Here is a 13,000-nt window from a genome sequence, read left to right on the forward strand (position 1 = left end):
TGCTTTCTCCTGCCTCCCTGATCCATTACCAATAGATTTCATCTAACCCACTTGTGTCTCCTGCCCTTCTCTGGAGCATTATCCCAATACTTAGAGATTCTCCTTCCCAGCAATTGTGGACAGTTTGGCTCAAGTAAACTCACAAAAATTATTTAAAGGTTTGAAAGTTTTTTACGCTAACAAGATGATGCTTTATTGAGTTGTACACTTGAAATATGTATGGTTTTGTGAATCAATGTCAGTCTAATAAATTCAATTTTAAAAAATTTTAATGAGAAAAAAAATCTCCCTCCTGCACTTATTTTACAACTCCCTTGTAGTGCATGGAACAGATGGAACTATTTCTATACCTAACCCCTAACTAAGCTAGTCCCCCCCCAAAGATACACATACTGTCTGTTTCACTAAAGGGTGGCCAGGGAAGGGTTCCTTTCCTTGTTCCTGGGACGCCATGAGTGGGACCCACACTGAGGACCCGCAGGGGTAGGAGGAGTTGAGCCACCAGATGCAGTGACAATGTACGAATCAAAGGGTCTTTTCTCTCAAAATAATAATAGTTTAGATACTAACTTTATTTCCTTCTTATTTAGCCTTGGATCAACTTTGTTGTTGCGGTTTCCCTTCCTTGTACTTAGTTAAGCCCCAGTTCCCGGTTTTCAGTGGGACCTGAAGTACCAACCCCACCCCTCGGGCGCCGCTGGAATTACCATTCGCGCCAGATGGTGAAACCACGCCCTAAACCAATCGGAGCAGAGTGTAGCCATGGGTCAGAGCCACAGAGAGAACGGCCTTCCCCTTCGCTGTGCTTTGCCCGCTCCCTTTCCTGTCGGCCTTGCACGCTTTTGGAGAAGTAACTTTGCCTTGCCGAGCGGTTTCCAGTTCCCGTGGCCCCTTTTAAGAGCATTTCTAACAACAGCACCCAGACCACCAGCGCTCACTGAGCGCACCAGGGCTCGGGGCTGGGCCTCTAACCGGGCAGGACGGGGTAGCACCGCCCAGAGGACCTGATCCCACCACGGGGCTTCCATCCCCTCTCACCAGCACCCCGGTCCGGCTGAGCGCCTAAGTCAGCCCAGACTGCGGGGCTGGCTCTGCCTGTGACGGGGCGGGACCAGGTAGCCCCGCCCACGAGGGCGGGTCTCCAGGACGGAGCTTCCGGTTACCACGTGTCCGCTCCCAGGGAATGGAGGTGCGCGCCCGCCCGGCGGTGTTGGTGCGCCCTGGCCCTCCCCGTCCGCTTTTCAGTGTCTGAGAGGCGGCCGCGGACTCCTCAGAAGTTCAGGGCTGGACCCGTCCCCCACCCGTCCCCCGCGGAGCCGGGCCCGGAGAGCCTGCGGAGCGCCGGCGGCCGCTCCCTGCGGGACACAAAGGGGAACGCACAGGTGAAGTGTGGCAGGTGAGTCTGGCGGGGCAGAGGGAGGCGGCCCCGCGGACGGGCACTGGGCAACGAGGGGCAGGGAGGCAGAGAGATGGAGAGTGAAGGGAAGGACAGGAGGGAAAGTGTTCTGAAGACCAAGGGAGGAAAGTCTCCCCAAGAGCGGAGTGTTCCCCTGGGTTAAAGCCACCGAGACGCCGTGAGGACCCTAAGAACCAAATGAGGGCATTGGATTTGGCCAAGAGCGGTTTGTAGGTACATCCTGTCCCACTTTTACTGAAGCCCGAAAAGTTTTAGGTTTGGCAGTGGGAACACAGGTTACAGAGGAGAGGTATGCTTAGTGTCCTCCCCTTGCCTGCTTCCAAAATAATGAATTAGTCCCTTGCTATTTCAAAAGGTAAGTAATTAAACCAAACTATCTCTTGGCTTTTATATGTTAGATTAGTTTAGATCCTTGGGGGGGGGGGGGGGGGGACACAAGTGTTTACACTGTCCTCTAGGCAAGGGCATCCAGGGATTAAGCATAGCGATTCCAGTAAACACCCCGGGGTTCTGCATAAGCACAGACTTATTTGGAAAGGCCAAGAAATAGGGGTGCCACCTTCAACACTCCCCTAAGTCGGAATTCCATTAAACAGTGCAGGCAGCCTTCCACTCACTTCCCTTTTATCAGAATGTCCTCCTTACAAACTTTCCAACCAAGTCTCTTGTGCTCCCCAACATGTAAGGAAGGGGTGAGAGAACAGTCAGAAACCTGGAGTGAATGAAACCTAAACCAGTCAGTACCTTGGAGCTTTGGGACATTTGTGGATGAGCATGGAGTGCATCCAACCTCCACATCGGAGGGTGACGGTGCAGCTTATAGCGTAGAAAAGCTGAATAAAAGACTCAGAGCAACTGAAAGTATTAGAGAAAAATCAAGTCAGACAGAACTTGAAGGAAATTGCTGCAGAGAATGTGGGAGCACCTTGGCAAGCCCCACATTTACCTGTGCTTTCCCCCAGAACTTTTACTAACTCATAGAGCAGGGAACAGAGACCAAGAGGTGGCCAGGGCTTGTGGCATTTCAGTTGGCTGGGAAGAAGGAATTTGGAGTTCAGAGATACCACGGAGTCTGAGATTTGATATGGAAGAGGGAACCTTAGAGAAATGAACCCAAAATTCAATGTGCAGTTCCCACTTGAGGTGTTTGTCAGTTCCTAAGCTGTACATGCCCAGGGCAAGATTCCCAACCCCTAAGTGAAAGCAACAGTTGCAAGGCTAAACAGTTGTGCGGACCAGCCAGCGTGGCTCAGGGATTGAACATTGACCTATGAACCAGGAGGTCACAGGTTGATTCTGAGTCAGAGCACATGCCTGGGTTCTAGGCTCAGTCCCCAGTGTGGGGCTCTCATCATGAGAATCTCTCTCTCCCTTCCTCTCTTAAATCAACACAAATGTCCTATTTAATAAAGAGGGAATATGCAAATTGACTAACACAAACATGGGGCACCCACAGCAGAGGGGGTGAGGGTGTGGTTTGTAACACAAGATGGCTGCTCCCAAGCAGAGGCTGACTTCCAGTAATGAGACGTAATGAGCAATCAGCAGGGACCTGAGGCTGCGCCATCCACCCAGTGGAGGGGATTGATGGGGGAACTGAGGCTGTGTCCCTCGCACAGCGGGACTTTATCGAGGACCTCAGGCCACTCACCATAGTCCTGGCACCTGGCCAGGGCTGCATCCCCGCCTGGTCAGGATTGATGGGAGTGTGGCCGGCCGGATCTGGGTCTTGCGCGATTTCGAGGAGCAGGCAGGTGGGTGGGGACTTGACTCGGGATCCCAGGGCACATCCCAGACTCTGACAGACTAAGATTTCATATACATTTTACTAATTTTCTTTCATCTCTGACACTTCTATTATAGAGAAAGGGCAAATAGAAATATTAAAGTATTTCCTCTAATTAATTCCATTTGAATGTGCATGAATTTCGTGCAGCAGGCCACTAGTATAAAATTTTAAAAAAGGTGTCACAGAGTGAGTATACAGTTGAAATTTCTGCAGTGAGTAAGAGGAAAAGAAAGCAACATTTTCATGCAATAAAAACATTTCCCTAGTTCTTTGAGGCCCAAAATGAGAAATTTGTGAAACAGTGGATGTGCCCAATCAGTGTACTAGTGTACTGATCCATTAATATTTTTTAGAAATTACATTTCCAGAGTTTTACTTTTTATATTAATGCACTATCATTTTTGCATACAATAAATCTACTTTGGAAGAAGTATTCAGGTTAATATTTTTCTCTGTGCTTCCTCCAAGCTACCTGAGCTCCAGCTGCTCTTCTTCTCCAAGAAGATCCATGAAACACTCCTCAGGTGAGTTCTAGTCCATAGTTCAGATTTTAGCCTCAGAAATATGTCCAGGCCTGAGTGGAGGAATATGTAACAGTGGCCTCTGCTCCCTCCCACCTATCAGGATGACTGACCTCGTGAGAAAAATCACATCCTGGGCTTGATGAGGTCTCAATTTCCCTGCCTGAAGCTCGGTTCTCTCCAGCTGGACTCTCCTCATCATTCTCAGACTTCTGTGATGTCACCACTTGGTCTAATGGAAATTGCCATCCCATGGAGCCAGAAGAACCGAGTTAATGCCTGAACCTACTTTTTAAACAGGGGGCCAGTTCACTATCCCGCAGACAGTTGGAGAGCCGGACTATAGTTTAAAAATAGTATGAACAGATTCCTATGCACACTGCACGTATCTTATTTTGAAGTAAAAAAAAAACAAAACGGCAAAAACACCCACATATTGCCCGCGGGCTGTAGTTTGAGGACGCCTGAGCTAGAGGAAGTGGTGAAATGTGGCTCCATGGGCCTTCCTGAGATCGGCCAAAACTGGCCACTGTTGAACTCCTCATCAATTTCAGGTTTTTTACTATTAGCTAAACATGATGTATTTAATTTTCATTTTTACTGAGATGGTTTTCCCTTATAGTTAGTGTTTTTTTTAATGTTATGAATGTCTTTTTTGTTACTGCTTATTTTTTATCCATTTTAAAATTTTTTATCCTAGAAAAAAATATGTTTCTCTCAAAGTTATTTTATATCTCTGTAATTACTATTGTGAGAAGGTCCATCTTCTCCAGACACCTTTTCATTTGAAAACAGTAAAAACTCTTATATTTCTGTGACCAAACTCATGAGTTTGTTTATCTCATCCAAATTACTTGAAAACCCAGGCAACAAGTGTACTTTAGGACAAGTGTAAACGTACTCTTTTTAAGCTACACTTGCCCATACAAATTCTTTTGAGGTTCTTATACAAAGCTTTGCAGTGGAGTTGTTTGCCGTTTTTAAAGTCAACAGTTGGCCCTAGCTAGTATGGCTCAGTGGAAGAGCATTGGCCTGTAGACTGAAGGTTCCCAGGTTTGATTCCAGTCAAGGGCATATCCCTAGGTATAAATAAAATCAATAGTTGACTTCCAGTGTTCTCCTTGTGATGGGCATTTCCTCTTCTCTCAGGATCACCTAAGTGAGTCTGAGCATCCTGAGCACCACGTCTTGGTGGAGATGCCAGAATGAGAAGGCGCAAGAGTCCTGGTCCCCTCCAACCAGCATCCCAGGTGATCAGTTCTTTGCCTCGGACATGGACCACTGTGTCCCTGGCTGCCTCCTCTCCTGCCACCCTCACCCCGTTCAACCCACAGAGGCCCCCAGCCGAGGTTGGTGTGACCTTTGAGGATATTGCTGTGCGCTTCTCTAAGAAGGAATGGTGCCTCCTTGATGAGGCTCAGAGACACCTGTTCCTGGAAGTGATGCTGGAGAACTTTGAACTCATATCCTCACTAGGTTGCTGCTGTGGAGGAGAGGATGTGGAGGCACCTACTGAACAGCATCTTTCTGTGAGAGTGTCAGAGGCAAAGAACCTCAATGTAGCTTTGTCCTCTAAGAAGAGTCATCCCTGTGAGAGTTGTGGGGCAGTCCTGAGAGACATTTTCCACTTGGTTGAGCAGCAGGGAACACAACACAGCCTGAAACTGTTGAGGTGTGGGGCATGTGCAAAGCACTTTTATTTCAGCAAGAAAGCCATTGGCTGCAACCAGACGCTTACTCGGGATCATAGTGTCCGTAAAGGAATACAGTGTTTTGTGTGCCGGGAATGTGAAAAATCTTTTACAAAAATCTCTGACCTCCATTATCATCACAAATTGCACACAGGCAAAAGTCCATACGAGTGCAGTGAATGTGGGAAATGCTATAAACAACACTCCATACTTATGCAACACCAGCGAGTTCATTCTAAAGAAAAGCGTCATGAGTGTGGCGAATGTGGGAAATTCTTTAGCCAAAGGGGAACCCTCATGAAACACCAGAGAGTTCACACTGGAGAAAAGCCATATAAATGTGATGAGTGTGGGAAATCTTTTACGTTTAGGAGTAGCCTCCTTCATCATCAGAGACTTCACACTGGAGAAAGGTCTTATGAGTGTAGTCAGTGTGGGAAATCTCTTACCACTAGTGAAGGCCTTCGTTATCATCAAAGTATTCACACTGGAGAAAGACCTTATAAGTGCAGTGAATGTGGGAAATCTTTTGTCAGGAAATGTCACTTGAGTTATCATCAGAAATGTCACACTGGAGAAAAACATGAATGCAGTCACTGTGAGAAATCTTTTACCACGAGCAAAGGCCTCTCTTATCATCAGAGACTTCACACTGGAGAAAGGCCTAATAAGTGCAGTCAGTGTGGGAAGTCTTTTACCAGTAGGAGTAGCCTCCATTATCATCAGAGACTTCACACTGGAGAAAGACCTTATGAGTGCACTCAGTGTGGGAAATCTTTTACCGGTAGGAGGAGTCTGCGTTATCATCAGAAACTTCACACTGGAGAAAGGTCTTATGAGTGCAGTCAGTGTGGGAAATCTTTTACCACTAGCGAAGGCCTTCATTATCATCAGAAACTTCACACTGGAGAAAGGCCTTATAAGTGCAGTGAATGTGGGAAATCTTTTGTAAGGAAATGTCATTTGAGTTGTCATCAGAAATGTCACACTGGAGAAAAACGTGAAAGCAGTCAGTGTGGGAAGTCTTTTCCCACTAGCGGAGGCCTCCGTTATCATCAGAGTCTTCACACTGGAGAAAGGTCTTATGAGTGCAGTCAGTGTGGGAAATCTTTTACCACTAGCGAAGGCCTCCGTTATCATCAGAGACTTCACACTGGAGAAAGACCTTATGAATGCACTCAGTGTGGGAAATCTTTTACTGGTAGGAGTAGTCTCCTTGGTCACCAGAGACTTCACACTGGAGAAAGGCCTTATCAGTGCACTCAGTGTGGGAAATCTTTTACAATTAGTAGTGGCCTCCGTTGTCATCAGAGACTTCACACTGGAGAAAAGCCTTATGAGTGCAGTCAGTGTGGGAAATCTTTTACCACTAGCGAAGGCCTCTGTTGTCATCAGAGACTTCACACTGGAGAAAGACCTTTTGAGTGCAGTCAGTGTGGGAAATATTTTCCCTACAGGAGTAGCCTCCGTCGTCATCAGCGACTTCACACTGGAGAAAGGCATGAGTGCAGTCAGTGTGGGAAATCTTTTACCAGTAGGAGTAGCCTCTGTTGTCATCAGAGACTTCACACTGGAGAAAGACCTTTTGAGTGCAGTCAGTGTGGGGAGTCTTTTACCAGTAGGAGTAGCCTGCGTTGTCATCAGAGACTTCACACTGGAGAAAGGCCTTATGAGTGCAGTCAGTGTGGGAAATCTTTTACCAGTCGGAGGAGCCTCCGTTGTCATCAGACAGTTCACACTGGAGAAAGGCCTTATGAGTGCAGTCAGTGTGGGAAATCGTTTGCCATGAACAAACAGTTGCGTCGTCATCAGAGAGTTCACACTGGAGAAAGGCCTTATTAGTCCAGTCAGTGTCGGAAATCTTTTAACCACTAGTGAAGACCTTCATAGTCATCAGAGACTTCACACTGGAGAAAGGCCTTATGAATGCAGCCAATGTGGTAAATCATTTGCTCTGAAGAAACACTTGCATTGTCATCAGAGAGTTCACACGAGAAAGGCCTCAGGATTGCAGTGAATGTAGGAAATATTTTGCCAGAAAGTCACTTTCATTGTCATCAGAGTGTTCACAGGGTGTGCCCATACTTTTGAAGGCAGTCACTTTCAGAGATTGTGCAAAGGGCCATGTGTCCTAATGTCTAAGATTCCATGTGTGATTGTCACTTAGGTATAGGGACTGTAGGGTTAAGGGGAAAGCATAATTGCTACAGAATCACTGGCCTATTAGGGATTGTGCATAATTCTTAAAATGGAGATAGGTTTCATTTATCTTCATCAATAACTCCTAATGCAATGTCCAAGTCAGAGGAGAGGTGAATGTTTAACTTAAAGAAATTAGGAAATTGGGATTTAAGCCAATTGCACATTTTTGCATTCTTCCAGCAGTTTATGACAGATTTAATTCCTCCACATCCTAGAAAAGATTTGGTATTGTCAGTCATCTTTTATTTAAACTTTTTTGTAACTTTATCATGCTATATCATTGTTCGATTGCATTTTTTCTAAGGTTTTATGGTGAGCCTTTTTTCAGATGTGCATTTGCTATCTATATTTGGTTAACTGTCTGAGCATATGTTCTGCCAAATCTATGAATTTTGGCAATTTTCTTTAACAAATGGGCAGTGAAACAACAAAAATTCGGGTTAAAAAAAAATTCGGGTTAGAGTTTCATTCATTTTGTGTCTTGCTTTGTAGGATAAGTGTTTTTCATATTGGAAAAAAGAAAATAAAATCAACAATTGACTCAAGATAAGGGTCTTATTTCATTCCTTTGGATGTGAGTACCTAGTTTTCCCAGCACTGTTTATTTATGAGAAACTATCCTTTCCCAACTGTATATTACTGGCTCGTTTGTCAGAGAGGAGTTGGCAGTATAAGCAGGGGGCTAGAGGACTATGTGGAAATAGGACATTCTTGGGGACACCACAATGGGCTACAGAGTATCAAGATGAGGCTCTAAGGGGAAGGGAAAAATGAACCAGTTGAGACTGATCTTCACAGTCAGTTTAGAGACAGCACTGCAATGTGACAAGAGCTCTGAGTTGAAATTTGCACTAACTAGATGACCTTTCAAAGAATAGGAGGTCCTTTCACCATGAGATAGAGTTTCTAAGAAGTAAAGTTTGTTAAGACTTAAATATAGTAGGACAGTGGCTTACACAGTTCTCCGTTCCTAAAACATTGCCATGATGGACTAATTCTGTTATCCCATTTTATAGAACAGGAAGCTAATGCTTAGCAGAGTGAGCCAAACTGTCCCAAATCACAGGGCTAATAAGTGACACAGCCTCAGACTGTGCTGCTCAGAGCTTCTGGGTTAAAGACTCTTACTCAGTTCTGCTGCCTCATTGTCAGCCACCATCCTGCTCTGTCTGTGTCTCTGTACCTGTCCCTCTGTCTCTATGCTGTGTGAATTGTGTCCTTTTCCATTTCTCATAGGAGACCTTCTCAGCCTCCTCTTGCAGTTAACAGTTTTCTGCCTCTAGAACAACTTCCCATTCTTCACTGTGTCTGATAAGAGTAAATTCCTCTTTTCTTCTGTGGCCATTTTTCATTGCAGTGTCCCCACATGGCATAAGCATGAGAGCCCTCCCTCTCCCTGACCTGGGGCCTCTGTGTGACGTATGGGGCAGTAGGAGAGGACGGCAATGGTAAGGCCCCATCTTCTCAGACAGCCCCCCCCCCCCCCCCCCCCTGCAGCACAGAGACCATCTCTCCAGAACACAGCATCACGAGTCCAGCTGGACTCACAAAAGGAAAGTCCACCTTTATCAGTAACCCCAGAATTTCTAAAAAGATAGAAATATGACACCATTTTCACTTGGCTCACCTGATCCAGCAAAGATGGAAAGGCATGCTAATTCCCGGTGTTGGCATGGATTTGAGACAGGTCACACATGGGTTATTCTTGGGGTCATGAACTAATTAAACCTTATTGGCTGATATTTCAGCTTTTTAAGTTTTTTTAACACCTTAAACACATATGTCTGCATTTTACCCATCAATCCAAATCCAGCTATACTCAAGAAATAACCCGACAAATTGTAAAATGTACATTAAAAGACAATGATTGTATCATTGTTCAGAATACAAAAGAATTGGGAAGAGCGCATCAATACAAAAATATTTTCAAAAGTGGATAAATTAGTTTTGGTAAATCCATGTAATGGACTGCTTGCTTGCATTAACAACACAGTTGAACTTTGAGCAATATGGGGATTAGGGCACCAACCCCCCATTCTGCCATAGTGGAAAATTTGAGTGTAACTGCTGACTCCCCAAAAGCTTAACTACAATCATACCTAGATATATACAGAGGATTGGTTCCAGGACCACCAAGCGGATACCAAATCCATGGATGTTCAAGTCCCTTATAAAAAACTAGAGGTCTGGTGCACAATATTTGTGCACTGGGGATTGGGGTGGTGTCCCTCAGCCTGGCCTGTGCCCTCTTGCAGTCCGGGGCTCTCAGTCTGAGGTTCTTGTAGTCTGGGATCCCTTGCTCCTTACTGCCCACCTGCAGTGGAGGCAGGAAAAGCTCTCACCACCACCGCTGCACTCGCCAGCCGTGAGCCTAGCCTCTAACTGAGCGGCGCTCCTTCTGTGGGAGCGCACTGACTACCAAGGGACAGCTCCAGTGTTAAGCATCTGCCTGCGGTGGTAAGTGCACATCATATCGACTGCTCATTCTGCTGATAAGTCAGTTTGCATATTGTGGTTTTCTTATATAGGATGGCATAGAACAGTGCCTACAGTCAGCCCTCCACGTCTGCAGATCCCCAAACACAGAGAAAACACTGTTTTTTATCCTCGGTTGAATCCATGAATTTAAAACCTGGGGGTATAGGACTGACTGTGTACTTACTGAAAAAAATCCACGTATGAGTGGATCCACACAATTTCAACCTGATTTTCTGTGAAAAGCTTAAAGGTAAATTCAAGTCTGTGATAGCATCACCTGCTTGGCAATTTTTACTTTTTCTTTTCAGGTATGAACCAACCACAAACAAACAAAAGAGTATCTAAAAGATCCACTAGGAGCATGAATAGTTTCATACCAGTAAAGCAACCATGGGTTCTCCGTCGGTTGGTACAGGAAGGAGGATGGCCAGGCTTAGAGTATTGCAGCAGTGCAGTATATGGAATAAATGCTTTTCATATTGGTGTGTGAGGAGGAAGGTAACAATGTATCACAGGAGGTGACTTGAAACCAAATTTCATTAGGCAGCAGAGGAAAATGAGAATCCTATCTAATAAAAGAGTAATATGCAAATTAACCATCACTCCACGACAAAAATGGCCGTGCCCATAGCCACAAGATGGCAGTGCCCAGTCCTCTTAGCCCTGCTGGAGTTCCCAAGTCCCCAAGCAGTCCAGGGTGTCTAGCTGGGAGGCGCCTGCCCCCCACGCAGCGATCCCTGCCCAGTGGCAGCAGCACGGGGTGTCCGGCTGGGAGGCGCCAGCGCCCAGCGCGATCCCAGCCAGCGGCGGCAGTTTGGGCTGGGGTCTCAGACCCGCAGGGACACGCACCCACACCGTGCAATCTTCAAGCCAGCGGCGGCAGCCAGGGCTGGGGTCTCAGGCCGGTAGTTCCTCACATCCAAGGCACATGATCCCCTGGCCCAGAGGCAGCCTGGTCTGGGGTCTCAGGCCGGTAGTTCCTTGCATCCAAGCCGCATGATCCCCTGGCCCAGAGGCAGCCTGGGCTGGGGTCTCATGCCAGCAGGGCCGGGCACCTCCACTGCGCAATCACCCGGCCAGCGGCGGCGGCCTGGGCTGGGGTCTCAGCCTGCCCAGGGTGCAATCCCCTTCTAGTGGTGGCAGCCTGGGATCTCAATCATTGAGTCACACCAGCCAGGCAGAAATGGAGGAATTTTAAATGTATTTTTTTTAAAGTATATCTTTTATTGATTTTTTACAGAGAGGAAGGGGAAGGGATAGAGAGCTATAAACATCTATGAGAGACAAACATCGATCAGCTGCCTCCTGCACACACCCCACTGGGTATGTGCCCCCAACCAAGGTACATGCCCTTGACCAGAATCATACCTGGGACCCTTGAGTCTGCAGGCCGACGCTCCATTCACTGAGCCAAACCAGTTAGGACTATCCAATATGCTAAAGAAAAAACCCTATCTAATAAAGAGGGAATATGCCAGGGAGGGCATTTGGGGGTGACCGGGGTTTCAGGGGAGGCAGTTGGGGACAATCAGGCTGGCAGGGGAGCAGATAGACTTCGATCAGGCTGGCAGGGGAGCGGTTAGGGGGTGATCAGGCTGGCAGGCAGAAGCGGTTAGGGGCAATCAGGAAGGCAGCCAGGCGAGTAGTTGGGAGCCAGCAGTCCTAGATTGTGAAAGGGATTTCCGGCTGCCTATGTAGGCCCGATCCATGGGAGCTGGACATCCCCCAAGGGTCCCAGACAAGAGAGGGTGCAGGTTGGGCTGAGGGACACCCCCTTCCTGTGCACGAATTTCGTGCACCGGGCCTCTACTTTTCTGTCTATAAAAGTCTGTACAGCACAGGGAAGTGCAGTGGAGACCTGAGAACTAAGTCCATTGAAGCTTCCTCCAGCTTTACTGCTGCTGCTGCCATAGTTCTTGAGCAGCGGACACGCCTTGTTACTGCTGCTAAGGGTTATGGGCATCTGGCCAGTGCCCTGCTGAGCCATATTGGAGCCTGTACCCTTAGGTACATGTTTTTATTTATTTTTTAAATGATTGCTTTTTTCCAGAACATTTTATTACGTGGAAAAATATTTAAAAATGGAAAAGTAGGTTATTATAATTCGCATTATTTTAAGATCAAATATGTTATTTATAGTAAAAAGAGTTTCTTACAATTGAACATTCCTGGGTTTAATAAAAAGCAAATTCATCCAGGAGCAATAAAAGAGTAATAATTTTTATATGAAAATAAAATTATTTTATTGTAAGAAAACAAGAAAAGTAAAATAAATGACAAGCTGAGAGAAACTATAACATGTAACATACATGAATGTATAACATCTCTAACATACAAGAACTTTTAACAATTGAGGGGGGAAAGTTGCAGAACATGATGCATTAGTCAAAGACATGAACAGATGATTCATACACACAAAAATGAATAAAAAATGTTCCTTAGGCATATGCAAAACTATTCAACCATTTAATGAGAAAAATGCACATATAAATAACACTGAGATATTTCTCACCTATCAGATTAGCAAAAATTTAAAAGTACACCAACATATTCTGGTGGCAAGCCAGGGGGAAATAGGGACTCTTAGATATCACTAGTCGGAATGAAAATTGGTATGCTATTTTTGGGAAAGCAGGCAATAAATAACAAAATGACACATGCTTTTTCCAGTTTACCCTGGTCAAACATCTCCAGTTGTACAAGATTATGAATGACCAAAGTATTTCATCTTGGCATTGTACTTGCAAAATCCTAGAAACATCCTAAATAATTGACATGGCAGAATGGCTGACTGAACAACAGGAAATCTATCCAAGGGAATACCATACAGCTATAAAAAGGAGAACAATATCTATAAGCTGATATGGAACGGCTTCCAAAATATGTTGTTAAATGAAAGAGC

General features: G+C 45.8%; 1 protein-coding gene across 2 annotated transcripts; it reads left to right on the forward strand.

Annotated features, from left to right (window-relative positions):
* The first annotated feature begins 1,175 nt into the window (after nt 1-1,175).
* On the forward strand, nt 1,176-8,156 carry LOC307109527 (uncharacterized protein). 2 transcript variants are annotated; one of them, XM_079788331.1, is made up of 3 exons: nt 1,176-1,396; nt 3,675-3,730; nt 4,877-8,156. In XM_079788331.1, exon 3 carries the CDS (start codon nt 4,933-4,935, stop codon nt 7,258-7,260), a length of 2,328 nt encoding a protein of 775 aa, XP_079644457.1. In that variant the 5' UTR covers nt 1,176-1,396; nt 3,675-3,730; nt 4,877-4,932; the 3' UTR covers nt 7,261-8,156. The 2 variants fall into 2 exon arrangements, with proteins under 2 accessions (XP_079644457.1, XP_079644458.1); XM_079788332.1 differs by lacking the exons at nt 1,176-1,396; nt 3,675-3,730 and adding an exon at nt 3,861-3,998.
* Nucleotides 8,157-13,000: the final 4,844 nt, after the last annotated feature.

The sequence above is a fragment of the Cnephaeus nilssonii genome (assembly GCF_951640355.1).
Source record: "Cnephaeus nilssonii genome assembly, chromosome: 13".
NCBI lineage: Eukaryota > Metazoa > Chordata > Mammalia > Chiroptera > Vespertilionidae > Cnephaeus > Cnephaeus nilssonii.

Bases quoted from the DNA above. Each gene is read 5' to 3' on its own strand.
- LOC307109527 (XM_079788331.1), top strand. From the start codon at position 4,933: ATGAGAAGGCGCAAGAGTCCTGGTCCCCTCCAACCAGCATCCCAGGTG.